Below are 27,321 nucleotides of genomic sequence, written 5' to 3' on the forward strand. Positions count from 1 at the left end.
GCAACTTTCTCTTCTCTCTCAGTTTATCCTTTGCTTCAGCTTCTACCAGTGGGAGCCCATGACCTATGGCTCTTACCGCTACCCTAACTGGTCCATGGTGCTTGGATGGCTGATGCTCGCCTGCTCCGTTATCTGGATCCCGATTATGTTCGTGATAAAAATGTATCTGGCTCCCGGGAGATTTATTGAGGTAATTCTATTGGCTCCTTTCCCCCTGCTAGCCTCTCCCGAGGGAGAGATCCTAAAAGCTCTATGCATTAAAAACAAAAAGATCCGGTAAACATATCCAAGAAGGATACTGGGTGAGTAAGTCATCCCAGTTGCCACTGATTCTATTAAACTCATTTTAATTATATATTATTCCTGTAGTGGAGGAGACCAGTCAATCATCAGGCTGAGTGAGCTGTGCTGTTCCTCACAGTGGTGGCAGCCTTGGGACGAGCAATCTGAATGCCTCCTCTTTCCCAGAGCTCCCATCCCCTCCTCCTCAGCTACTATCTATATCTTGGAGTTCATTTTTTAACACAGGGGTCCCCTCTCTGGTGTCCCTCTGCCTCCAAGCTTCCTCCCTCCTAAATGTTGATTGCCATTAGACTTAAAGTCACCACTGCTCCCTTTGTTCCTGAGTGAAGGATGTCTGATTAGACATTTGACGACTCTCAGCATGTCCTATGCAGTCCAGGGCGTGGCTAGTGCGAGGGGAGACTTGCTTTCCCTTACCAACTGTCATAGTTAGCTTTCTGTTGCTGCAATAAAATCATGACCAGGAGCAGCTTAGGGAGGAAAGGGCCTATTTCATCTCATTATTGCCCAGTCACAATCTTCCCTGAGGGAAGGAAGTCAGAGTAGGAGCTCAAGGCAGGAACCTAGAGATAGAAGCTGAAGGAGAGGTCATGGAGAGGACTACTTCCTGGCTTGTTCCTCCTGGCTTGCTCAGCTTGTTTTCTTATGTAACTTGAGGCCATCTGCCCAGAGGTGGCACTGTCACCATGGGTTAGGCCCTCCCACATTAATCATTAATCAAGATAATGCCCCCACGGACTTGCCTATGGGCTCATCTGAAGGAGGCGATTCCTCAGTTGCCGTTGCCTCTTTCTAGATGACTGTACCTGGCTAAGCTCACTAGCACACCACTCAGTTCTGATCAGAGCTCAGGGGACTTTTCCATAGAGACAATGGGACGGCCACCACTGAGGAGCCACCCAGCTTTTGTTACTCATGAGAAGTCACTTGTTCAAGTGTACCTGTAATTCTAGCACTTGGGAAGTAGAAGCAGGAGGATCAAGAGTTCAAGGCTATCCTTAGCTCTGTGTGAACTTTAGGCTACCCTGGGCTATAGGAGATCCTGTCTCCAAGGGAAAGGAAACGGTCATTTGTCCAGCTGGGCTGAGAATGAATGACCTCTGCCTGCATCCTGAAGACATCTGGACCTCCATGAGCCCTGGGGTCTGATCTAGAGGCGTCCTGGGAGCTTGTCACAAATGCAGACAGCCAGGTTCTCTCAACTGCACGGAGCTCAGGGGAATGGAGCTTGGCCTCATCTTCTAGTGATTTGGTTGCGTGTTCGGATTTGGGAAGCACTGAGCCCATCACAAAGAAATACTTATTCACTGGGGTGGAGAATGGCTGTGTGGGGTCTGCTCTTGGGCAGCTAGATTGACATGAAGAAGAGGCTGGTGGGGAGGGACAGGGCAGGGGTGAGGGCGTGGCCAGCACACAACACAAGTGTTCACTTGGTGTGGGTAAGCAAGTGGCCTTTGTTTCCACTGACCCCGGATGACAGTGAGTCCTCATGTTTAAGATGTATTCTGGTTTTCTTCCCTAGAGAATTCTGTTTATTATTCTCTGGTGTAAAGCAGTTCTGGCCCAGCCTATCCCCAGCGTACCACGCTTCTTAGCCACCTTCCTACCAGAGGTCACGGGAATCTCTTTCCCTAACCGGAACCTGCTGTAACCTCGGCTGCTGTTGCAGCCTAAAATTCTCTAGACTGATGGGGTTGGCCGTACAAATTTATGATGGTTAATTTGGGACACAAAGGTTGCAAGCTGGTGATTAAAGGGGCATTAAACTAACAGCTATAAGAACCAGATTTTCCCTTAATAGGTAATAAACATATAATTATTCCCTCTTATATAGTCGGAAATAAGTTGTCTTTCTCTATATGTTTCTATCAGATTTTATTTTCAATAATAATTTCAGTTGAAGCTAGAGACACCTCCATTATTTTTAAGCTTATCTACATGAACCTGCACTGCTGATCTGAGTCAGAAACATATATATACGCACATATATGTATATGTGTATATAAATATATATGTATATATACACATATGTGTATACACACACACACACACACACACACTCAACAGACAATTAAAATTTTTGTTCATGCTTGGTGGTGTATCTTTGGGTTTGGCTTTTTTCTTGGCCATTTGTATACTTTTGGGAAATATGCTAAAAAAAATCCAATTATTTTTGATGTAGCAACCCATCACTGAGACTCCAGAACAAATGTAATTGAGCCCATGGCTTTTGCTGTTGAGAGCAGAAGTAGGAGCTTGGGAGCTCTCTCAACTTGGTGGGTGGAGATGTATAATTAAAATCTGGGCCCTTTGTCCTCTACTCATCGTATGCACGGGAAACATGGAGCAATCACAAAGTTGCTTTCAGGGTGATGATTTCAAGAGAACCAAACCTAGTCTTGCTTTTCCTGTTCTTGGCCTGGTTAATAAATGCTGGCTCATCTCCCTCACTGTGAGGCGAGGGGGAGGGGCTCTTGACTTCAGTGGTGGATCTGAGGAAATGGTACCTAGTCTTTTGGGGATGGCTAGCGGTGCCAAGGGGAGGAAGGCGAGTTCATATTGTAACTATGGGTCTTTGCCTTCTTTGCAGAGGCTGAAGTTGGTATGCTCGCCACAGCCCGACTGGGGCCCATTCTTAGCTCAGCACCGCGGGGAACGCTACAAGAATATGATCGACCCCTTGGGAACTTCGTCGCTGGGACTCAAGCTGCCCGTGAAGGATTTGGAACTGGGCACTCAGTGCTAGTCCAGTCGTGTGGATGGTCCGGTATTACTCCCGGGCTTCCTCTCTGCCTCCCCTTCACACTTTCCCCAGATTTATTCCCAATTTTCTTCTTTCTCCCCACACTTCGGTTCACAGCTGTGCATGAGAGTGTTCCATAGAAAAGTAGGACATAGCGTAGCATGCCGTAGCGAGAGCCACACAGGCCACTGATAGCGCTGTCTGTCTGTTGTCTGTGTTATCAGTTTCTGGAAGGGTTGGCCCCCTGGTCAGGTTTCTTCCTTCATCCTGCAGGATGGGTTGACCAGGTGGATGCTGGCAGGTACGTGGTTGGTTTGGCAGTAGAGAAATTGCGTTGTGTCTTCTCATTGCCGGAAGGAGAGAGTAGGGCACGGGGAGAATGCAGACTTTCCAGACTCATCAGCACCGTCCAGCTGATCTGGGCAACACAGTGATCTCATTCAGAAGCTGGAAGTTCAGGTCAGGTATGTTTAGCCGGATGGCAGAGCTGGCAATTATTTTGGATGCAGACATGGCTGGTAGATAGACTTGGCCACCGCTGAGTGGTTTGATCTGTGTATTCATTTCCTTTATTTTGACTAAATATACCATGCATTTAGAAGCTTCATCCCTCTATGCCGTGGATCTGAAGGGACTGTCCATTCTCTCGCCATAGCTTTCCTTCCTTCCTTCCTTCCTTCCTTCCTTCCTTCCTTCCTTCCTTCCTTCCTTCTCTCTTCCTTTCTTCTCTCCCTTCCCTCCCTTTCACCCTCCTCTCCCCCCCTTCTGTAATAATGACACTGAAGAGTTAATGCTCTGGGTCTTCTCTTTCACTCTCTGCACAAGAAGCCATGCTTTGATTTGCATGTCAGCCTTTGTATCGCCATTGTATCTGCATGGTGTCTTTGGCACCATGGTTCAGTATCATGTTATGCTGTCTCTTTGCCTCCAAGTCACTTTCTATAAGGTGTAGGTAACCTTCACTTCCAACCTGTTGACAAATGAGACCTACCCCAGTTCTGTCTATATATTATATACACACGGGACACAAACTCTTAAAAGACACTTTCTCATTTTTTACTCCTTTTTCAGTAACAGTAAATGCCAATTGTGGCCATAGGGAAAATCAGAGACATGAAGAAGTTGGTAAAAAGCAACCCTATGACTCCCCATCCCTGTGGTTGTACATCTTAGGTCACTGTATTTCCAGAGCTTTCTGATAAATACAGCTTAGTTAGGTAGTGAGTAAGCCGATTAAAACTGTAGCTTTTAAGACTGCATTTAGCTAGTTCAATGTCCAGAACTCCTTCTCCACTCTGCTCAATGTAACTGCCCTCCAGTGAGAGCGAGCCCCCTGTCGGCAGAGCCCGGCCAGGCCATACCCTTCAATCCGCTGTGTCCTGAGTGGGCACATGCAGTGCTATGTACACATAGTGCTAGTGGTCTTTTCTGTCCTCATAAATATCTTATGAATCACTGCAGAGATGGCAAATTTAGAGTAGCATAGTCCGGGCTTTTTATTTCTCCCTCTTGCAGTATTAATATCACAACCTAAACTCATTTCCTCTAGGGGAGACGGGTTCAATCATTTTCTTATTAGTTTGTCTTCATATAACAGGGTCTCAGGCAAAGTTTTCAGTTCAAATCTTGTATATCGACGTGACATTTTCATCCTGTGCAGCGGCAATGGCACCTCAACAACAGACTTTAATGTATCATTTAAAAAATCTCACTCTTTTTGTGTAAAGTGTCTTAAGTCGTTGAATTGAACTCTCCTTTCTTAGGGCAAGTTGCTCACACCACCTGCCAACAGTGATGGGTACTTGTGTTTCCCAGAGTAGCCATGATAGGTTTTAGGGAAAGGAACATGGTGGGTTTTGAATCCCTGGCTCTCTCTCTCTCTCTCTCTCTCTCTCTCTCTCTCTCTCTCTCTCTCTCTCTCTCTTCCTCTTCTATTTTCTCTTTTCTCCTAGTTTCCCCAAGCTAGGTCTTGCTAGGCTGTCAAAGAGATGGAACCTCAGGCTTCCCTGTTTTAGGCAGATGAGCTGTGGACTCAGCTCTTCACTGTCTGCTGTTGTCATCTGTTTCCCCAAGAAAGCCACATCGACGAGAGGGCCCATTCCTGCACCAGCATCGTAGGGCAGTGCCGTGACTTGGGTGGTGTGTGTGTGAGTGGGGAGGTCAGTTTGAAAACTCCTGCAGCCCTGCCAGTTTGCAGGTTGAAGAAAAGCACAGCGCTCTCCTTCAGCACATGTGGGATCTGTGCTTGTGTTGGGATGAATGGCTTCTGGCTTCCTGTTTTCCTATTGGCCGGAACTGGGATTGGTGCTGGATGCCAACCCGATTTCTGCTCATTTTTTGCCTCTGTGATTACAAGAAGGATGTGGGGAGGCCCTGGACACTGCCAGATGTGAACTGAGAGTCAACTTGCTTGTCAGAGTGATGACCTTATCCATTAGTGTGGGGAGCTACAGCCGTGTCTACTGGGATATAGTTAGGAAAGACCTAGAAGCTGCCCCTGAGTATATGTCCATTTTGTTGCTGTTGTTGCTTTGTTTCTCTTCCCTAGTTAGACTGCTTAGAAGGACAGAGTCAGACAGAAGGTTCCGGGCTTGCCTGGAAACCACTGGCTTTCAAGTTAGTTTTGGCCATTCATTGCCATGTTCAACTTCAAGGTTGGCAGGGGGCAGTGGTGTCTGGGTAGCCTCTGTTCATGGTGTATCTCAGCGGTGTGCCTCCTGGGGATTTGGTTGGGATACTCAGAGCTGATATGTATCCCACGAGATGGATTGTTTTCACGCCACTAAAATGCACAATCAATCGGAAGAAGAAAGAGGAGGGAATTCATAGACAATGAAAGCACTGTCATAACTTGCCACCTGAGCGTTCTCCCCTGACCATGAAGGAGAAGCAAGGCTACTTTGCAAAAAGGGTTCCCTGTGCATACTGGTGGGGAGTTTTCCATCTGTGAGATGATTTCATAATACCACTTTAATAAATCCATTCAGAGAAAAACAAGCCATATGTGAAAAATAGTAACCCCGTAATATCCTTAAAAACAGAAAAGCACCATATATTTATTAACTACTCGTGTTGTGGTTTCTTATGCAAACCTTTGTCTAATTGTCTTGCCCACTAGAAACTTCTAATCTCTTTCAAGCTTTGTTTTATTTGTGAACAAGTGTGTCTGTCCAATTCTGGTCTTTCCTGGTTGTTGTTTTATCTGCCCCTGTCTATTTCTTTACTGCATGATATCTGTGGTCAAAGCAAAATCCTAATGACCATTGACGGCTTTGGAGTTTTTGCTGTGATTTTAATGTGTGAGAGCTGCACTTGATGTGTCCTTCAGGGACTGGCACTTTAGAAAGAGTGGAATGGAAGGGCCTTCGGTTTGATGAGACTCGGAGTGTGTCTATGCTGCCACAGCACTGAGGGGGTCAGGGTTTTGTTTCTCTTCTGTCATCTGTGTGTGCCTCAGAGCGTCTCAGTTCCTTTCTGTCAGCATGGGCTTCCCATGCCCTAAATTGACATTTCGTCTTTGTCTCCTTGGCCGTGGTCATCGTCCTCTTCCCAGAGGCTAGTTCAGTAACTGTTGCTGGATGAATGTGCGATGGCAAGGTCATCCTGCCCGTGGTATTGGATGTGGGTCTGTGACTTGCTTCTTCAAGGCTCTGACATGAGTGAGGGTGTTCTGTATGGTACATTAGCATGCAAGGCATGAAGGCCAAGGCCGGCGAGCCAGTTTCCTCTGTCTCATGATGTGTGATGCAGAGCTGGCCTGAGGTTTGGGAGCAAGACTTCTTGTCTTTCTCTCATTTAGCTGTGCTTGACTAGAAGGACCACGGTGAAATATGGTCTCGGCGCAGGCTGCTGTAAACTGCCTGCAGAGGAAGGATTTCAGATGGGTGTTCATCACCCCTGAAAAGCAAGCCCAGGTTTGATTAGCTTCAGAGGATGACACTTGCAGGTGACCAGCTGCCTTACAGGTGTTTTTGATCATTGGGCTGCTGTTTAGATGGCAACTGGGAACTGCCGTGTCTCTCATTTGTCTGTGTCTTTTGCACTTTATTACGGACCTATCCAGGAATAGGAGGTTGATTCTTAAATTGTGTACTTGGATAAAGTCCTAGATGCAAGCATCTCATGTGAACAGTACTGTTCATGAATAAAGATGTTTCCTAGTCAGGTCCTTATATTTTTTCATTGACTTTACATGAAGAAAATATATTATGTTATAAAATGATGCATCATATATATCTATCTATCATATAGAGTGCTTATTATATACTGTGCATTATTCATTTAAGAAGTCATTACTCTTGAGGCCCTACCTCAAATTTTGTATTTATGTGTACAAATGCAATTTATTGTATTATATATTACATACTGATATAAATTAGAGTTTATCCTAATAATGTATGAGTTCTCAAAACCCCTGAAATAAATGTCAGTATTTAAAACACACTGCTTGCCATTGTGTCTGTTTCAAATCTGTCATTACCATGGTTTCTTCTTTAACAAATGGGCTTCAGGTGGGCTCAGGGTGAGCCTGTGCCATTGTGAGAAACTTGGCACAGCTGTGGAAAATGGCCCTCCTGGGGAAATGAGGTATCGTTGTATTGTGTAGAAGGAAATATCAATTAAATTGCTATATTTGCAGCTATCAGAACACATCGTAGTTTTCTAAATTATTAATTAGCTGAGAGAAAGAGAGAGAGAGAGAGAGAGAGAGAGAGAGAGAGAGAGAAAATCTGAACAGATCTGAATAGAGAATGAGCTAGATAAATCTCTGTGTGTAGTAAAATTATTATTTTTTCCATTTCCAATTTTATTTAACTTTAGCAGCATCTAGATATTCTTGATGTGTGCTTGGCTCCAGGCCGAATGAGCCTGGTAAAAAAACCTCCCATGTGAAGCTAACAAACAAGTGTCCTCCATCTCTATTTGAGTAGGTGGAACCCCTGGCTCCCTGTTCCAAGACAGGTTTTGTGCTATGTATGCTTTTCCATTTGACTGCATTAAACTGGACAAAGGCTGTCTTCTGAGCAAGGGGCTCACTTCCTGTCTCTATCTTCTGCTTCAGTGCTAGATGGCTGCAGAATGGCCTGGGCCAGTATCAGTGGGAAGACACAGGTGCTCAAAGAAGATGCTGGGATCCACACACTGAAGTATGGAGTCCATCCTGTGATAAAGCCTAGGCCTAGGAAAGGCCTATGATGGGGTTCACATACACACTTGGGAGAGGCCTGTGACTGTGAGGGTCACACATCTGGGAGAGGCCTGTGACTTTGAGGTTCATACACACATCTGGGAGAGGCCTGTGACTCTGAGGTTCACACATCCGGGAGAGGCCTGTTGCTGTAATGTTCACACACATCTGAGAAAGGCCTGTGGCTGTTAGTTCACATACCTTGGTGAGGGCTGTGGTCCTAAGGTTCATGAAAGTTTAGGATTAGCCACAGAACTGCAGCCAGAAAGTGCACAGCTGTGTTAAGCACACTCAGTTGTGTATCTTACCTCTCAGCCAAGGTGACTTTGCTAGAAAATGCTCTGAGGGATAAGAACTTGGTGCTGGGCCTGTACCTTGCCTCCTTCCTGAGATTGCTATTATTATTTTTTTTTGTTTGTTGGGCCCCGTTTTGGTCCTGGTTTGGGCTTTGAGGACAACCCGGAGCCTGGCCTGAGTTTTGAGTGAGTCTCAGTCACTTCCATATGGGGTGACTCAGCAAGACCTGTTTGGCCCTGCCTCTGCCCCGCTGATGTAGAGCTTTGCCATTGGCCCTGCCAGTCACTCCATACCCTCCGTCACCCTTCCCTGTCTCCTACATCATCTTATCCCACCAAAAATCCCCCTCCCTATGTTCCGAACTTATATAAGCAAGAGACTGATGCCATAAAGTTGAGTTCTTGCTTCGACAAGACTTCCGACTTGCTATTCCTGCTCAGCCCAGGAGAGACCCTGGCAGGACCAGGACCTCTCTCCTCTTCCCTGAACCTGCCAGCAAGGAGCCTGGAGTTGTTGTTGTTGTTATTATTATTATTTAGAACTTTTAATTAAAACACAAAACCTCAGATAGGTAGAATACTAGCAAGAAAGAAGGATGGGTTCTTGTGTCCGTCCATTTCTTGGTTTCCATAACTACAGGCCACGCCTAAGCACTCATTCTCACCTGTCGGTCTTACCACCCAAGTAGTGGTGTTCCATGTGGAGACTTCCATACCAGACACAGGCAAGCAAGGATGTTAGAAATCCTCTGTAGAGTCCTATTGCCCTTTGAACAGTTTTTTTCCTGAATGGGGTTGAGGGTGAGTATGGCAATCCTGGCCCTCTGCCCCACTGGAGTAGAAGGCTTGAATGACTTCCACACTGAGAGCCAGCCACACTCGTTTCTGTCTTTCACCTTATGTGACACCCATGCTGAGAGCCAGTCATATCCCCTCATGTCTTTCACCTTTTTTTGTATTTGTTTGATATTGCTGTTTTCTTGTCCAGATCTCCAACATCTTAGGCAGTTTTCAATCTTTGTTCTTATAATACTCTGTCAATTCGCCTCCATGTCTCTCCTGCAGCCAGAGCCTCAGAATGGCACAGTGGTACAGAACTCCAAGCTCACTCATTCCAAGGATGGCCTTGAGACATGGGTCACTGCCCAATGGTCTTTTTACTAGGAGTTGGGTTTGCAAAGAGATGCTCGTGCTGAGTGGTTGCATTTTATAGAGTCATGGTAGAGCTCTTTGCAACAGAAAGCTCCTCCTGTAAACGCCTATAAAATGGGCTAATGCCACAAAAGCAGGATTTTCTTCTCTGATCACATATTTTACCAGAAAAGCAAGCCAATGTGTTACTTGCCTCGTAGTGTGCTTTGTGATGGTATGAGGACTTTTGGGACTGAAACTCACTTAACTTATGTCCTTTCTTTTCTAGACCTCTTCCTGCAGATCTCAGTAGGTTAGGAGAAATGGCGACAGGCAAGCCACCTTGTCATCTGTCATTGATTTGTTGGCCTACTTCCTTGCCATTCCCCCTGTGTTAACTGTTTATATGTTCCCAGTGCTTAACAGGGTTTGGCACTTAGTGGATACTCGGAAAAAAATGCATCTTAAAATTGAATAAGCAAATATTGAGTGTTGACTCTGGACAAGGAACAGAACTCAGTGTTATAAAGAGCAAAGGATGAGAAGGAAAGCCAGGCCTCTCTTCAGGGTTACTCAAACCTGGACACAGCCTCAGCCTACATGAAAAAACGAGAGCCTCTGAAGTATCTAGGATAAGACCAAACTGAAAGAGAGCAGCAGAAGGCATTCCTGCCAGCTGAGGGGCTCTGTCAGGACTTCCTGAAATGGGATGTTGGCTCCTGGGGTAGGTGTAAGGGTCAGTGGGGTGCTGGGATGGGCTTACGGGATGAAAGCAAACCCGTGGCAGAGCAAAGGTGCAACTGGATATTTTAAAACTGGATGGTGGGGCTGGAGAGATGGCTCAGCGGTGGTTAAGAGCACTGACTGCTCTTTTGAAGGTCCTGAGTTCAAATCCCAGCAACCACATGGTGGCTCACAACCATCTGTAATGAGATCTGATACCCTTTTCTGGTGTTGTCTGAAGAGAGCTACAGTGTACTTAGATATAATAATAAATATATCTTTAGACAGGAGTGAGCAGAGGTCCTGAATTCAGATTCCCAGTAACCACATGATGGCTCACAACCATCAGTACAGCTACAGTGTACTCATATATATAAATAAATAAATCTTAAAAAAAACCCTGGATGGTGGGGTGTGGGGGATGTCCATTTAGTACAATGTTTTCCGGGTAAGCTTGATATTCTCACTTTGATTCCCCCAGAACCCCTATGAAAAAAGCCGTGTATAGTCGTGCCTGCTTGTAATCCCTTCATTGGGAAGGTGGAGATAGTAGTGTTTCTGGGACTCATAGGCCAGACAGCCTAGCCTACTTACCAAACTTCAGGCTGGTGAGAGGCCCTGTCTCATAAAACAGGGTGAAAAGGATTTGAAAAAGGAAATTTGAAGTTGTCCTCTGGTGTCTAGAAACACACACACACACACACACACACACACACACACACACACACACACGAACGCATGCACACATGCATCTACACCTGCACGCATGCCCCTCTACCCTCAAAGAATGATGAGTGGGTTTTGAAAGTGTTGTCTCTGTCAATAGAATGTGGGGACTAAGGCTGAAACGCCAGTCGGGACTTGACAGTCTGGTGCTTTTCATGCAACATGGAGCACAGGCGCTCCTCCTCAGAGCTCAGAGGACAGCAATCTATGGGGTAGTAGGCTGGTGCTTTTTGGCAGAGATATCTTGGATATTGATTTGTTCTTTCTTGGTTTAAGATTTTTGGAGACATGATATTAAAGGATTGTCACTGATTCGTCTCCTCAACAGTGGAAAGTCCCATGGCCGCCTTGCAGGTTCCTTGGTTTTATTTATTTATTTATGTATTTATTTATTTATTTGCACAGGAGGTCATTCTCTTTAGACAGGCTCCTTTCCTTGTATTCTTAATCCACACGGTGCCTTGAGGGAAGACTGAGAGCCATAGCGACTGCACAAGCCATATGCTGATATCTCACAGGGATGATGTACCTACCCTAAGAGGTGTCCTGGAGGCTGAGAACTGTCCCTGGACTCCTGTCTTTTCTTCTTTAGGATCATCAGACTCTAGCCCTGTGTGTTATCACTGTGGCTCTCTTTCTTTACTTCCTCCAGATAATACTCTTATAATATCCTCACTATGTGTGGGTTATGTGTCTTGGCCCCTGACCTCAGCTTTGCACCCACGCCTTTCTCCGTGTCCTGTGGGCAGTGTGCCAGGCCTGTGTCTACATCGGAAAGGTCCTCTTTATTTTCTTTTTGGTGCCACTTTGGGCTTTGAGAAGAACGTGTCCTGGCTATACCATGGTCATCACGTGGCAACTGGGATGACATCACAGACCTGTACTGAGAGGAGGCCAGCCCATCTCCTGCAGTGTGCATTGGAATGGTCAATAATCAGTCTGGTGGAACTGAACCCTAGCCAAGCTACAGCTACACAAGACCCAGTGCTTAGTGTTGCTAACAGTATGAATAGTTGAACAATATTATTTTATCTGAATATTACAAGGCCAAAGCTGCCAGAAGTGCGTTTTGTGGCCATTCCACAACAGTAGGCAGCAGATGTGTACGGAGTAGCCATGAGAATAGATTCTGTCAGAAGGCAAGTGGAACTGACACGTGAGGCTCCCAGGCAGGCATGCTCTCTTTGCCTCCCATGGTTTGCTATCTGGAATGCAGGTGCAATGGCTGGAGTGCTGGCAGCCAACTAGAAGAGCAAGGATAACAACTGTATCTTAGAGATGATGCCAAAAAGGTCTGAAAGGACCTGGGTCCCTGAAGGCTTCACAGAGCAAATAAATTTGCCTTGGACTGTCCAGTTCTGAATTCTTTTACCCAAGAACAGTGGTTAGTAATCTTGGAGTTTTCCTGCTGTTTGTTGCCAGATAACATCCTTATTGATACAGAGGAGTTCACTGTCACTCTGTCAACAAGAAGACATTGTTTGGCTTTTGACTCTGGGTAAAGGTCTGAAAGCACTGGGGATGGCAAGGCAAGCCCATGGCTGCTGTGTGAGTGTGTTGCACAGAGAGCAACAAGAGCCTTCTCCCTCTGATAAAAGCACCTCTCCCATTGCCCATCCAAGTTCTGAATACCCCCCAACTCTGGTAGCTACCCCTTGCTTTGGGTTGGCAGACCTGCTCCTGAGAACTATATTTTACCCTTATGTTTTACATCTTATTTTGTGGTACTGGAGATGAACCCAGGTCCTCATGCATGCCAGACAATGGCTGGAGCCCGGAGCCCCACCCAGCCTCAAGCCTACACCTTGGTGAGGTAGGCAGTTTCTCTCCTAACTCAGTGTGAGCTGAAAAGCAATGCTTTCTTCCTAGGTTTCCTGCAGAATAGTGATAAATGTGCTTCTAACACAAATAAAGGATTGTTTAAGGCTTGAAAAAGAAGGCTTGGGTGAGTGCTTTATGCACAGCCCTAGATGACAGGCAGAGCTCTTATAGCGACAGTTTGAATGGCAACGGACCGCTATTCTCTGGGTTGCCTCTTTCCTACTCTCTTGGTTCCCATGGTGAGTGATTTTTCTCGAGCACTGATGGACCTTAAACCCACTCTGACTCTCCCATCCCATGCAGAGGAAGGAGGCAAACCCTTGGCCTTTCTTTCTCGACGAGGCTACTTTGCTTTCTGTTCTTATCCAGCTCAGTGGGCAGATGGCTGTGGGAAGGTCCAGCCTGGAGGTAGGGCAGATGGCCAGTCCATTCTGGCTCTCACAGACGGCTGTGCTCTCTCAGGACTGCCCCTGTATTAATGAGGGGATGTTTGGGCCTCCTGTGAATTTTTTTTTTTTTTAAATTTCTTGATTGGTTCAGAGCTGGGTCAGAGACTAGTACTGTGGTTTGTGGATTGTTTGAGGTCTCTAAAGGTCTCAACAAGGAGACTGAATTCACAGGATTCATCCAAGGACACATGGTATAGTTTAATAATTCAGTGTATGCCGGTAGTCATCCTGCCTGAGTTTAAAGCTTGGCTTTAAACTGGACAATGGCTGATTCCATGTCTATAAAATATGTATAATAATCCCATCTGCTAATTGGGTTTGGGGAACACATAAATTAATCCGTTGCAAGCATGCTGAGCATGGTCTGCCTTGGTCATGGATCCAATGCTTGGATAGGGAACAGCTTGTCCCTGAGCAGTTAGACTGGCTGGTACCTGCTTACTTGTCACTCAACAATACCCAGGTATGCGTACCTTGATTGTGTCCTCAGAAACCTAGCCTGAGGTTGTTGGTGTGATGAAATGCCCCTCCCTTTTAATTGGTTATTTATTTACATTTCAAATGTTGTCCTACTTTCAGGTTCCCCCTCCCAAAACACCTCATCCTATCCCCTCTCCCTCTGCCTCTATGAGGGTGCTTCCCCACCCCCACCCACTCCTACCTCACTGCCCTAGCATCCCCCTTTACTGGGGCATTGAGCCTCCACAGGACCAAGGACCTCCCCTCCCATTGATGCCAGATAAGGCCATTCTCTACTACATATGCAGCTAGAGCCATGAGTCCCTCCGTGTAGAGTTAGGGGAAGGACTAAAGGAGCTGAATAGGATTGCAACCCCAAAGGAAGAACAACAATATCAACTAACCGGACCTCCTAGAGCTAACTAGGGACTAAACCACTAACCAAAGGTGTGATCGATTAGAACAGTTTCATCATAAGCACCATAAGCTAGCTGTCTTTATCCCTGTGTTTATCTGTAGGTTTTTCTACCTATTTTCCCCATCGTCCTATATCCAGTTCTATTTTAAAAGTGTTTGAAGCTTTACAACTGGGTGCAGTAGTTACATCAGAACAAAGGTCCTTCTCATTTGGATGTGATTGAAGTTGATTTTACTCATTAGAGAAAAGTTAAAACGTTTTACCAGCAGAGCTAAATATTCACATAGAGATAGTGGCACTGAGGAAGGCACATCCACTTAACCCCCGTTTGGATGCACATGCATTTCAAGAACCAAAGACCCCTTCTCTTACCAGCCCTCCAGGTTCTAGGGTACTTAGTACCATGCCTGGAAAGGAAGCTGGGGTGTTGTTACCACTTCTTGGCTCCTAGGGCTCTCCTAACCGAACAGTTCAAATAAGAGTTGCCACTGTGAAACCAAGGGCAGTGGCTGAGCTCTGTTTGAACCCTCCTGGGAGTCCCGCTCCTTCCAGCCCCTGCAGCCCTGGCTCTTTGTAGTCTGAAGCTGCCTCTGTCTTCCCTTGTTCTTTTTGGTGTCTCTTCTTGTCTGCTTTCCAGAAGCATGGAGCACGGCAGACATATTAGATTGGGTTCTCTCTGATGACCTCACTTTGACTTAGTTACATGTACAAAGACTCTATTTCTAAATAAGATTACATCCTCAGTTGCGAGGGGTCTAGGAATTGAGCATGCCTTGGGGGCAGAGTGGGAGGCACAATGTGTGATAATACCAACCTCTCAATGTCTCCAATTTTGAGTATTTATCTTCTCAAACTTGGATCTTCCCCTGGCTGTGGACTGACTTTGAATCCTGGCCAATGACTTCTCCTTACTTCTCCTCACTCTGAGAGCCACTGTCTGAAAGGAAGTCAGCTTGGAGTATCCCTAGAGGCCAACAGGACAAGGCAGTTTGCTTGTGTCCTTGATGACTGTCTATCAGAAAAACCAGGTGTTCCCTAGAAACTATGTTGCTTCATTTATTCAATAAGCAATTATCAAACCTCTAAATGTTCCAGGCACTACTCTGGTGAAACGAAATTGAGATGAACGAGAGAGACAAACCTCCTACTCATGGGGCACTGGTATTATGGTTGGGGAGATAGTGAACACACAAGTAAATGTGTAAATAATATTACTTACGGTAATCAGACACATGGGAAGAAAATGAAGCTGAGAGCCCTGGGGGTTGACAAGAGGGATTCTGCTCTAGGCAGCCTCTGCCCAGGGAGCTGACTTTTCAGCAGGGATCCAAGACTCATGTTCAAAGCCAAGTACACAGGGTACATCCTAGCACGATGAAATCTTAACCTGCAGGCAGGACAAAAACCTGCCTCCAGCTTGATTTCTTCGTGCCCTGCAACCAAAGCATGTGGTATCTTCACAATACCAATAGAATTTCTTTATAGTTTATGAAGTAGACTGTGACCTTTATGGTATGACTGACTTGTAAGGGCAAGCATGGAGGCAGTGAGGACACCCAGAAAGAGATAGGAATGAGTTGGAGGGTTGGGAGCCCCGGGGCTGCTGAGAAAACCACCTTTCCTCACAGATTCTGGCAGGGTTTTATGATTTACCTGTAGGCATAGGGTAGTTGTGGGTTATTTGATTGGGCCATGTGGTGAAGGCCAGTGCGTTCTCTTAGAAGTTGTCAGGAAACAAGTTTGGGCAACCAGAAACCAAAAATCCTTACTTGGTCATCATTACAGCCATCACTAAGGAATTTTCCAAAATATATAATTCACGTACTCCATGATTTACCAAAGTACACAATTCAATGTTTTATATATATAGTGATATCTCTGAGAGCCATATACCCATCAACTTTTTACCATCATGATTTTATGGTTCCCCTAAAGTAAACCCTACGTTCTTTAGCCATCATTCTCCAGATCCTCCTCCTACTCACTCCTCATCCAGAGGCAGCCACTCATCAGCTTCCTGTTTCTATGCATTTGTTTTTTTTCTGGAGACGTCACAGAAATGGACTATATGCCAACAGAAATCCACTGGGCCTATTCTCTGCTGGACCAACAGGTCTACCGCCCGCCCCTTCCCCACGTCCCCACTCAGGAAAGCGTGTACTTACCTGAGTGGACTGAGGTCCTTAGTTATCTAGGGAAGATTTATGAGCTTGTTGAGATTAACTCTTGTTACTGCTAATGGCTGCGAAGCTGCAGAGCTACGACAGAACATATGTCTCACTTAATTTTTTAAATGGAACACGCTGAAACCCTCATCCCACAGGACCAGCTACACAGTCTTGACGATTAGGGTTCAAAAGATACAAGTCCCCTGCTGGGACCACTGTGCCTCTTAGGGCTTCTGGGATTTCTGAGATCAAGAAAAGGGGACTAGGAAAAGCACTTCAGAGCCCCTAAAGGCCATAGAAGTGCATTTATACTGAGGGAGAGTTGAGGGTGGGACATGGTTCTCACAATATATAGCTTGGCATCCGGAGTCCTTACTTAGGAGGCCCAGTGAAACATGGGAAATCTAGTTTTCTGCAAGGGGTGTGTGTGTGTGTGTGTGTGTGTGTGTGTGTGTGTGTGATTTTAATGTTGGCATCACGTGCAGCATGCTCCAGGAGGAAGAGAAAGCCTCGACTCTGTAATGAAGACACAGGAGGAAGGGTCTGCTCTGGGGCCAAGTTGAATTTTGAGAATTTTGGAGAGTAAAGGGCTATGGAGACAGATTAGTTGGTAGACTGCTTGCCCAGGATGCACAAGGAAGCAGGTCCCATCCCCAGCACTACATAAACTAGGTGGCCCAGACATATAACCCTAGCATTTAGGAGATGAAGGGACAGGAGGTTCAAGGTTCAAGGCTAGCTCCAGATACATAACAAAGAAAATATTTGGGAGCTGAAATAAAGTTCAGTTGACACAAGGATCCAGGACACATGTCACAATAGATTGTAATTTCAGCAGCAGTGCATCCAACATTGTCTTCTATCTTCCAGGGGCACACACACACACACACACACACACACACACACACACTCTTAAAAGCTGGAGAGTTAAGCCTTGACATCCACTCTGTAATGGCCCAGTTCAGCTGCATTGCAGTGGGTACTTCTCAGGCTGATTTATCTTTCATGATTTCTTTCTTCACCTGCCGGGGAAGGTACGAACGGGGAGCAAATGGGCAAGGGGGTGTATACAGAATGTCCTGAAAAATAGGATCAAGGTCAGAGGACCATGTAGGTTAAGACCTTTCCTCTTCATAAACTGTGCAACTAAATTGGTGACCCCCCACTGGACTCCTGGGGTCAAAGGTATGTGAAGTAAAGGCCCTGGGAGCACAGAGGATGGGCAAATGCCAGAGAGAAACCCTGGAAAGAAAGCAGAGCTCTTTTGTTGAACTCTTTCCCCCCCCCCCCCTCTGGGATCTGGGAGGTTGTTATGAGTTTAAGTATCTCAGAGTAGTATTGGATGTTGGGGGAAGCTGGAGCCATAGATGGAGCCACAGGACAAGCTGGGGTGCGGGAGGCTTCGAGTCACATGGCATGAACATGTAAGCTGGAGGTACTGACCTTTCAGGTTCTGTGACTGCATCATCTCTAGATAGACTGAAGCACACAGTACAGGGACCCTAGCGGGGCGGCCCCAGTAGCAGAGGGTACACTAGACAGGAGAGACTCCTCTGCTTGTCCACTGGTCGCCAGCAAAGCCCAGCTTTTCTCTCTACAGAATGGTGTTCCAGTAGGGGTTTCCAAAGAAAGGAGAGAGAGAGAGAGAGAGAGAGAGAGAGAGAGAGAGAGAGAGAGAGAGAGAGAGACCGAGACCTAAACAGCGGGTTTTGGAGAAAACCATCCAGAAAGTCACACAACAGCCAAAAAAAAAAAAAAAAAAAAAAAAAAAAGGTTTAGAAGGTTTAGAACTTCCCCTATGTGGCAGCATTTGGCCTGTAGAACGAAGCTAGCAAACACTTCTTAAATTCGAGCCATAGATTGCTCTAAGCTCAGGGACTCCCACCTCAACACCCTCAACCAGCACTCTTAAAAGCTAGTATCCAGTCACAAGAGCCTTTGGCTGGGACTAGACAGCAAGTACAGGTGGCGGTTGGGGACTCAGGCATCATCCGTCCCCTGCCCCCTCCTCCGCCCCCACCTGCTCCTCCCCACCCACTTGCTGGAGCGAATCGGTAGTAGTTATTTCCCAAGGAGGTGCTGGGAGCACTTCTCGACACCGCCTAGGTCTGGTTCCCCTAGGGAACAAAACCCACGCACGCAGGCTGGGCGGCTTCGGACCCGGCCTGGATGAACTGTTGCAACTTGGGCAGCCCGCAGCGCGGCGCAGTGGCAGAGGCGGGGGCGTGAAGCCGTGAGGCGCGGGTAGCCGGGATCCTTGCATCTCCGGAGTCCAGGAGGCGAGCGGAATCCGCACAGACTCCCAGGGCAACCTGCGGGAGTGGCGGAGCCCCGCGCTCCCGCCCTAGCTCAGGGGGAGCGCAGCTGCAGCAGGGTTTAGGGCCCCAGCCCCGTGCCACCGCCACCCGCGGTGGAGGGTGGGCTGGGGGCGGGGCAGTCGGGGTTGCTTTCCCGGGCGCCGCCGAGCCACCTCCCCTGCCGCCCGCTAGTAAGTTTGGCCGCTTCGAGCCCACAGAGCCGCGGCTTTCTGAAGCATTGGTTTCTTGCTGGCGTTGGTGCGCCCTGCTTGGCGGGGGGCCTCCGGAGCGATGCCGATGGATGTGATTTTAGTTTTGTGGTTCTGTGTGTGCACCGCCAGGACAGGTAAGCAAGGCTGGGCATTAAGCGGGATTTGGGGGAAGGTGGTGGTGATGATAGTGCTGCTCCCGACTGCTGTAACCCGGGATTACTCTGTCTAGGAGAGACTCGGAACCTATCTCTGACGGGCTAGAGAAGGGCAGCAGAGTGCTTGGGTTCTGATTGCCCAGCACAGCTCGGGGTAAAAGCGCTAGAAAAGATGCCCGGGCGAGTGTTCTCTTCCCCGGGGACGCAGCAGCGGGCATTCAGTATGCGGGGTGCGGCCGGGTGGTCGCAGCCTTGTGTGGCTAGCAAGCAGCTTCCCGGTTCTAAGGAGTCAGAACCCGCTGCAGCGTGGCCAGAGATCCTACATCCTTGAACTTGCAGGGTGCGGTGGCCAAGGGTGTCCCCGAGCCGCGGGAGTTCCACCCGCAGAGGGAGCGCGTGCGGCAGGCAGGCGCGGCCAGAGCCGGGGGAGCCAGACGGCGCACGGGAGAGGGCTGCGAGGAAAGGGGGGACCCGCGAGCTCTTCCGTGGTTCCCACATGGCTCCCAGAGGGAACTCCAGGAGTGGTCTCCTGTCAGCTCCCTGCCCAAACAACTAAGCGAACAATTATTAGGAGGTAAATTGGACCAGTGGAGACGACAGAAGATTTTCTCAACCTCTAAACCGTGTTCCTCCTGCTGTCATCCAAGATTGTGGGGTGGGACCCGGGGCCAAGGAAACTGGCCTGATGACCAAGTCCCTATAGAATCTGCCTGCTGGAGGTGCGGTTGTGATGACCCTGAGGCGCACTCCACTCTTTCCTCTTCCACGGGGTTCCCTGACTCCGGGTCCCTGGGGTTCAAGAATGTAGCCTACTTCACCAAGCTTGCAGTAGTTGTCAGGAGGCAGGGGCGGGGTTAGGAAGGGTAGGAAGCAGATCAACAAGGCAGACAGGGGAAGAGATAGTTCTTGGTAGCCAGACATCAGATTCATTGCCCACAGACTTCGGATCCCTAGAATGGACGCATAGGCATTCCCTGTCCCCATGTCGGCGGCCCTCCAGTACCTTCATTCCCCACTCTAGAGGTTCAGTCTCCTTCCCAAGCCAGACAGCTGGTTTACGTTTAGAGGACTGAGGAACACACCCCTTCTTTAGTCGACTTAAAAAGTTCCCATCCCTTATGCCCCAGACTCCCCACTTTGGCAGGCAGTTAGGGGTCTGTGAGCTTCTAGCCTCCCCTCCCTTACTTCCCAGGACCGAAGTGGACTAAGGTTTTCCTTTGCCTAATCCCAGTGAGACGGGGAAACCTTTCTCTAGGGACAAAAGAACCTGAGTGTCTTTCCGGAACTCCCTTCGCAGCCAATAGACCCAAGGCTAAGTGGCGCTTACTACAGTTGCTCCTTGCAATTAGAACTAGTTCCAGGAAGATGAGGACATGGCCTACTAGTGCTGGGCTACCGGTGGGGAGGAGGAGAGTGTTGCTGGGGACATCCTACAGGGAAAGGGAAGATAGGGAGAAGACAGATGGCGAAGGAGCAGCCTGATGACCATTCCATATCATTCCAGATTAGGACCCAAGTGCTTACATCCTTTGTTTTCATTACTCTTTTGAAGAGTTGCCAAAAACTGCTCATGAGCTTCAGGCTGAGTTTCCACTATACTTCAGTTTCTGACGTGAGGTCTTCCCCCCTCCCTACAATCCTAGCTCCCTTTTACATCTTGAACAGTGGGTGGCTTATTAGGTGCCACACACACACACACACACACACACACACACACACAGAGAGAGAGAGAGAGAGAGAGAGAGAGAGAGAGAGAGAGAGCGCACGGGAGAGAGAGACAGACAGACAGAGACACACACACACACACACACACACACACACACACACACACAGAGAGAGAGAGCGCACAGGAGAGAGAGAGAGAGACAGACAGAGACAGACAGACAGAGAGAGAGAGAGAGAGAGCGAGCACGGGAGAGAGAGACAGAGACAGAGACACACACAGAGAGAGACAGAGACACAGAGAGAGAGACAGAGACACAGAGAGAGAGACAGAGCTGACTGGAGAACTTAGAGCTTTGCTGAGAATCTTGGTAGAAACCAGAAAGCATTCTTGTTACACTGTGTGATGTGGGGGAGAGGTGGGCTGTGAGAAATTGGGGTCATGGGAGTGAAGTTCTGGTTACATGGTAGAGAGGATGATCACCTACCTGTAAGGCTTTGCCCAGGCAGTGAGTTGTGTGAGTTGTGCCTTGATGGCTCTGGAGGAATAAAGTGGAATGTAGTCAGGCCCCCCAAAAAACCCTGGACAAAGACAGAATGGATCTAAGATGTAGCTCCCCAACCTGTCCCTAAGCTTGGTACAAGGCCAATCCTTGTGCTTCCTGGTAGCAATTACTTGATTGCCTGAGGCTGCATATTTTTCATACATAAATTGTTGGAAGAATTAAAGAAATGGAAGAAATTATGCCTTGTGGGTTTGCAGTTTCTTGTAGCTGGAGAGAGCATTGTGTTCGGTTTCTGGAAGCAGCCCCTTTGGTTTTGCCCAGGAAGCCCCATCTCCATCCCTTACATCCATCTTTGGGTTTAGAAGGAGGCCGGCTGGAGATTACTGTATCAGGATCCAAACAGCTGCTTAGAGAGTTTATTTGTCAAGTGAGACAATTGTTGTCTGGGACATTACCAGTCCTAGATGAAGTAAACATGTGGCCCACTTAGCTACTCAGATATCACCAGCTTTTAATGGAAATGAATAGATGCTATCAGGCACATTTTAATTAAAGCAAGACTGCAGTGCAGGGGTAGCTTCAAAAGGCAGGTGTTATGAGGAAGCTGCTCATATCACTCTGGCCCAGAGCACCTCTGGAGCACAGAGTGGGGGTGGGGTTAGGGGTGGGGGTGGAGGTGCCTGTTGTCTTCCATTCTGGGATTTTCAGGTACATTGGGGTAGATGGATGGGCAGAGTAGTATCTATGAAAGCATCCTTCATCCACCAGTTTTCTCCTGTGTCTTGGAAATGCCAGTAGTATGTGCTCAGTGCTTAAGCCTTCCTTGCTTTCCAGTTTTTTGGGGGGGAGGGAGGTTGTCACCAGGGTAGAGGATAAAGGGTATACCCAAAATATCAACACCCGAAGGTACCCACTCAGTGTCTCCTGCTGCACCCTGCTGGGAAGGAGGGATTTTTCTGTTTGAAGCAATTTCCAGGCAGTTCAGCCTGAGCATCCCCCACCCCAACCCTATCAAGCATGTGCCAACTGGTAGAAGCATAAAGTCTATTCTTCAAGAACACCACTTTTCAAGGTATTAAGAAGAGGTCAAGTGGCCATACACTCCTGTTATTAGAGGAGGTTGTAGAGTCTTTCCAGTGTCACTTTGCTCTGCATCCATGAGAAGGATTAGATCTGAAGTGAGTCAGGCCAGGACTCTGTGCTTGGAACGTCAAAGGCAAACTGAAGGGCTTTGGGCTGGATCTCTTCTTGGCCAAGGCTGAGGATCAGCCAGCAGTGGCATGGACAACAGCAGGTATCCCAGCTAAAGTGAGTTCTGAGTACCAGATCAGACCTCAAGTGCCTCTGTCATGTTCACGGCTGCTTCCCAGGCTCTGAAAATATCATCTCCCCGGGAGCTTTTTACTCTGCTTAATTCTAATGCCCACTTTTAGCCATTTGTAGAGCTGTTATGTCAAAAGTAGAGAACTTTAATAGAGTTTCCTAGGAAATGGCAGGAGCTGGCTGCATGGCCAGGAGACAGAAGCTTGGGAATAAAACATGTTTGATGGAGCCAGCATCTCACATGATGCAAGGATCAGGAGGGGTCACGGAGATGGCTCCTTATTAATGGGTTTCCTGATTCCCTATCCCATGTGCAATGTGTTATTCTATCAGCATCGGGCATCGTCCTGAAAGGAACTAATTAAAGAGAGAGAACAAAACTGCATCTGGAAGCCTAATTGGTTTCTTTTTTCTGTTTGTATGGTGTGTCTTCACATAAAGAGCAAAACGGTCACAGCAGTGAGGAGAGCTGCCCAAGCTGCTTCCTTAACTTCTGTGGAGTACAGGATCAGGGCTGGCATGGTCTGGAGAGTTAGTCTTATGAGCGCATGTGACTGAGACCCCAGGCGAGTATCTACTGTATGTAGCCTGTTGGTGAGCTCGGCTCCCAGACCTCGGGTGTCAGGGAGGTGACACTGACCTTCCTATGGAGGAGGAGACTGAGGTTCTCAGGAGCGATACTTCTGCCTAAGAGCACATGCACCAGCCATTTACCAAGTTCCTGGCCAGAGAAAGACCAGCTTGCAGGTCCTTTGAGATTACCTTTGATTTCATTTGCGCAGTATAGGATCAGAACAGTATAGATCAAATTGAAATATTAGTTCCTTTCCTGTCTGCTCAAGGTGATCACAGAGCTGCTGGCATCTAACCTCACAAGTCCTGACAGCAGGCTCATGAGCAAGACAGAAGGGTATCTTTTTTTCTTTTTTTAAAACTATGCAACATGATCTTTTATTAGTTCTGCTGATAACCATGTATTACACTACTTTTTTTTTAAATTGGATATTTTATTTGTTTACATTTCAAATGTTATCCCCTTTCCTGTTTCCCCCCTACAAGCCTCCTTACCCAGCTTCTGTGAGGGTGCTCCCCAACCCATGCACCCACTCCCGCCTCACTTCCCTAGCATTCTAGAAGGGTATCTTGCCCCACTTTTCTTTGCTCAGAGCAGGCACCGTGAACGGAGTTGGTATGTAGTGTGAGCAATAGCACACAGGTGAATGCTTAAAGATAGACCATATTTGAAATATAAATGAGAGCACATATAGGCATCCTTTCCTTGAGCACAAACTTCACAGTACTCCAACGATCACCCATTAGAAACAGCATAAAAGCCAAGGTCCTTGTCAAAGTTCCTAAGGCCTTTTATAACCTGCCCCTTACAGTCTCTAGTTAGCACTGTCTACCGAGAAGAGAGCCACCTGCAAAGAGAGTTATAGGGAGATGCTGGTCATGGCCCAAGTTTGGAAGTCAGAGGACAGCTTGGGGGAGTTGTTTCTCTCTTTCCACCATGTGGGTGACGAGGATCAGACTCAGGTGGTCAGGCTTGTTGGCATGTGCCTTCACCCTCTGAGCCAGCTCACAGACCTTGACGACAGAGATGTACTGAGTCATTTTCTCTGTCAGGTGGCTCTGTGGGCCTTTCTGTGAAGGATGGTCATTACTGTTAATTGATGTCAGAGTGCCCAGCCCACTCTAGGTAGCACTGTTCTCTGGGCAGGTGTCCCCGGCTGTTTCAAAAAACTAGTTATTCGTGAGTCTGCCAGGGTGCCAGTGAGTGAACCAGCAAATAGCTTCCTTCATGGTTTCTGCCTTGACTTCCCTCAGTGGTGGAGTGTGAATACTGTTTTACCACAGCAATGGAAAGGAAGAGGAGAACACCTGCCTTTGAGCTAGCTCTCCCTACCCCTCAAACCCATTCTGCTACAGGCAAGTCTACCCATCTCTCTTCTGTTTCTAGAACACTCCACGATGTTCCTGGCTTGCACCCACGGTTATCTACATGTGGACATGATTTTCCTCGGGCCTGGCCCTGCTCATCTTGATTTTCTAGCTCAAAATGACCTAGTTAGGCCCCCTACCCCTCCAAGTTTTTTTCTATTCTGATACTTTCTGGTATTTATTGCCAAACTATCCACTTAGTTTCTTCTCTCTCAGGGAGGAAAACATCATGAGAATGTCCTTGGTGCGCACCACATGCATATATCTAGTATGTGCTACATGGGACCCCATCCCCAAAGGGCTGATAAATGAATTCAAACAGTGGATATGAGAGCTATCTTTGGGTCATTGGGTAACTGGTTGCATTTCAAGGAGAAAAATTTCAAGCTCAGCTCAGAAGATGTGTGTGTGTGTGTGTGTGTGTGTGTGTGTGTGTGTGTGTTAGACAGGGCCTGGCAAAAACCAAGAAAGCAGTTAAATGCACCATGCCTTCCATTTAATCAAGTTTCTGCCTTGGCATGACCGGTTTCAACTCTGAAGCATCCCTTCTGACCAGCCTTCTGATATGGCTGCAGAATAGGAAAAGGGGAGGGAAGGGTGAATCTCCTTCCCCTAATCTATATAGGCTGCAGGGGTAGGAGGGGGACAGGTGAGGCTGTGGGGGCCTAGGAAGGCCTGATGAATAGTCACTGAGACTCCATGGGACAAATTGGGTGCCTGCTCTCTGAATCCCGCCTGGGTGACTGCACTGCCATCAGGGGGATGTTGACAGCTGTTGCTGATTAAAACATTTCCAACCGAGCAATCAGAACCCACTATTGAGATGCTAAGTGGCGCTAAGTAGAGCCTTCATGAATGGCTTCAAACAAAGTCCCACAGAGTAATCTGTAGCCTTATTAATACATGTAATTGGAAATCACTTTGCAGCCGTGAATGTGTCATTCCACAGAACACTCTCTGGGTAAGAGACACCCTCGGGGATCTACCATTCCCAGACAGGGGATTCAGCCACATTTCTTCCCTAGAGAGAAGAGTCAGGGCATCTACTTTTTATTCCCGGAGTCCTTTGGAGGAACCTACATACCTGTTAAGCCGAACCTGTTCCCGTTCGCCAGTAGGGGCAGCAGTTCTCTCCCTGCTCCCTTCCTGAGTATTGCAGGTGGTGGTTTCTGGGTGATGGGGGTCACTGCAGGGTTTGCTGCTGTGTCTGTCTGAGGCCAGATAGGCCAGCACCACAGTCCTGCACCCACCATCCCCATCCTCACAGCCCAAAGTTTAGAAATCAAAATTTCTTCATAACTCACCAGACAACAAAACTGTCCTGAGTTGAATCCATTTGGTGACAAAATGTGTCCTGAAGGGATATTGGGCTATTTAAATCATTGTTTCAATTAGCAGAAAACAGCACTTTTTTTTTCACATCAGAAACACCCTAGAATTTGATTATAGGCCATGACTTTGCAGAGAGTGTTACATAAAACATACCATGTAGGCCATATTTCCTTTTTAACCTGCGATATGTCCTGAATTCTGAAGCTTATTTGGCCCCAGAGAGTTTCAGTGTGGGATTAGCCATCTATAATGGAGTGGGTCGGGGCAGGGTACCAAGAAGCTGAGCTCTGAGAGGGGTTGTGGGTGGAGTTGCTTTCCCTGATTTTCCCAGTGCAAACTCCTTAGCACTCCTAACTGCCTTGGCTGAATCCTGCTCCCATCCCCCTCTGTAATCTGCTCTGTATGTATCGCTGCCTGATAAACCAACACGAATCTGTTTCTCCCCAGTGCTGGGCTTTGGGATGGACCCTGACCTTCAGATGGACATCATCACTGAACTTGACCTTGTGAACACCACCCTGGGCGTCACTCAGGTGGCTGGACTACACAATGCCAGTAAGGCATTTCTGTTTCAAGGTAAAAACATATGTCTGTTTTTTTTTTTTTTTTTTTTTTTTTTTGTGGGGTGGGGGTAGGAGAGGCGGAGTTGGTCTAGGGGTATGCTTACCCTCCTGGTTTGGGGTCACCTTTGCTGCTTTTCTTGTGTTGTTATCCTGAAGTGTGTGATAAACAGGGAAAGTTCTGAGAGTGAGCAGAGGCATGTGGCGTGTGGAGGTGTGGTGGAAAGATACTTGCTTTGACAGTGAAATGTTCACCCAAGGACTTTGGCGGGGACCTGGTAGTGGAATTAAGTTGCAGAACTTTTGAAAGCTGCTGCTCAGCCATGCTTGGCTTACAGATCATTTATCTCATGATTGTTTCTATCTTCGATGTTTCTAGTCCCTGTCTTATCTGTGGGAAGAATGTGCCCATGGCCACATTCTCTTTGGGCACAGCTTCCTCAGCTCTGCCAACGACACACCTGACTACACACCATCTAACAAGCCTTTCTAAAGCCAAGATAGAAGAGTGCTTTGAAGCTTGGGCTCTGGAGCCCCACTGATTGCAATTGCCTTCCAGTTTTGGCACTATGGCCTGTGGGACTTAGCTTCTCTGTGCCTTGGTATCTTCATCTAATTGACAGATCCCTGCAGCACCTCCCTAGTGGGGCCTCTGGAACAACGCCTGATGTATAGTTCTTGTTTAGTGAACACTGGCATTGTTTTAGCGTTCTTCTGTGTACTATCTCAAATGCCAAGAGTGAAGAAGATACATGTAGCCCCTGCCCTAAAATAGAATGCAGAAGTCAGAAAATTCCACAGATTGTTGTTGAATCAAAGTGGCTTTGCTTATCCATCAAGGGGATGTATAGACTGCCAGTCAAGGGTAACACAGACAGGTCTGTTCAGTTTGGGTAAGAGACAGAGGT

The 27,321-nt window shown here is 47.4% G+C and overlaps 2 protein-coding genes across 8 annotated transcripts in view; both read left to right on the plus strand.

Moving 5' to 3' along the window:
* Slc6a5 (solute carrier family 6 (neurotransmitter transporter, glycine), member 5) overlaps positions 1–7,489 on the plus strand; it is a 56,881-nt gene extending 49,392 nt beyond the window's left edge. For 5 of the 7 annotated variants that reach the window (XM_006540546.4, XM_006540549.3, XM_006540547.2 and 2 more), the window contains 2 exons: positions 23–190; positions 2,894–7,489. In XM_006540546.4, coding sequence (XP_006540609.1) covers positions 23–190; positions 2,894–3,049 — 324 coding nt within the window. In that variant the 3' untranslated portion in view covers positions 3,050–7,489. The remainder of the gene's footprint in view (positions 1–22; positions 191–2,893) is intronic. The other 2 variants (NM_001146013.1, NM_148931.3) reach the window with 1 other exon arrangement.
* Positions 7,490–18,974: 11,485 nt separating this feature from the next.
* Positions 18,975–27,321, plus strand: part of Nell1 (NEL-like 1) — an 887,940-nt gene continuing 879,593 nt past the window's right edge. The window contains exons 1-2 of the mRNA NM_001037906.2: positions 18,975–19,068; positions 26,301–26,429. Of these exons, the coding sequence (NP_001032995.1) occupies positions 19,014–19,068; positions 26,301–26,429 (184 nt within the window). The 5' untranslated portion in view covers positions 18,975–19,013. The remainder of the gene's footprint in view (positions 19,069–26,300; positions 26,430–27,321) is intronic.

This window comes from Mus musculus, chromosome 7 (genome assembly GCF_000001635.26).
Source record: "Mus musculus strain C57BL/6J chromosome 7, GRCm38.p6 C57BL/6J".
Taxonomy (NCBI): Eukaryota; Metazoa; Chordata; class Mammalia; order Rodentia; family Muridae; genus Mus; species Mus musculus.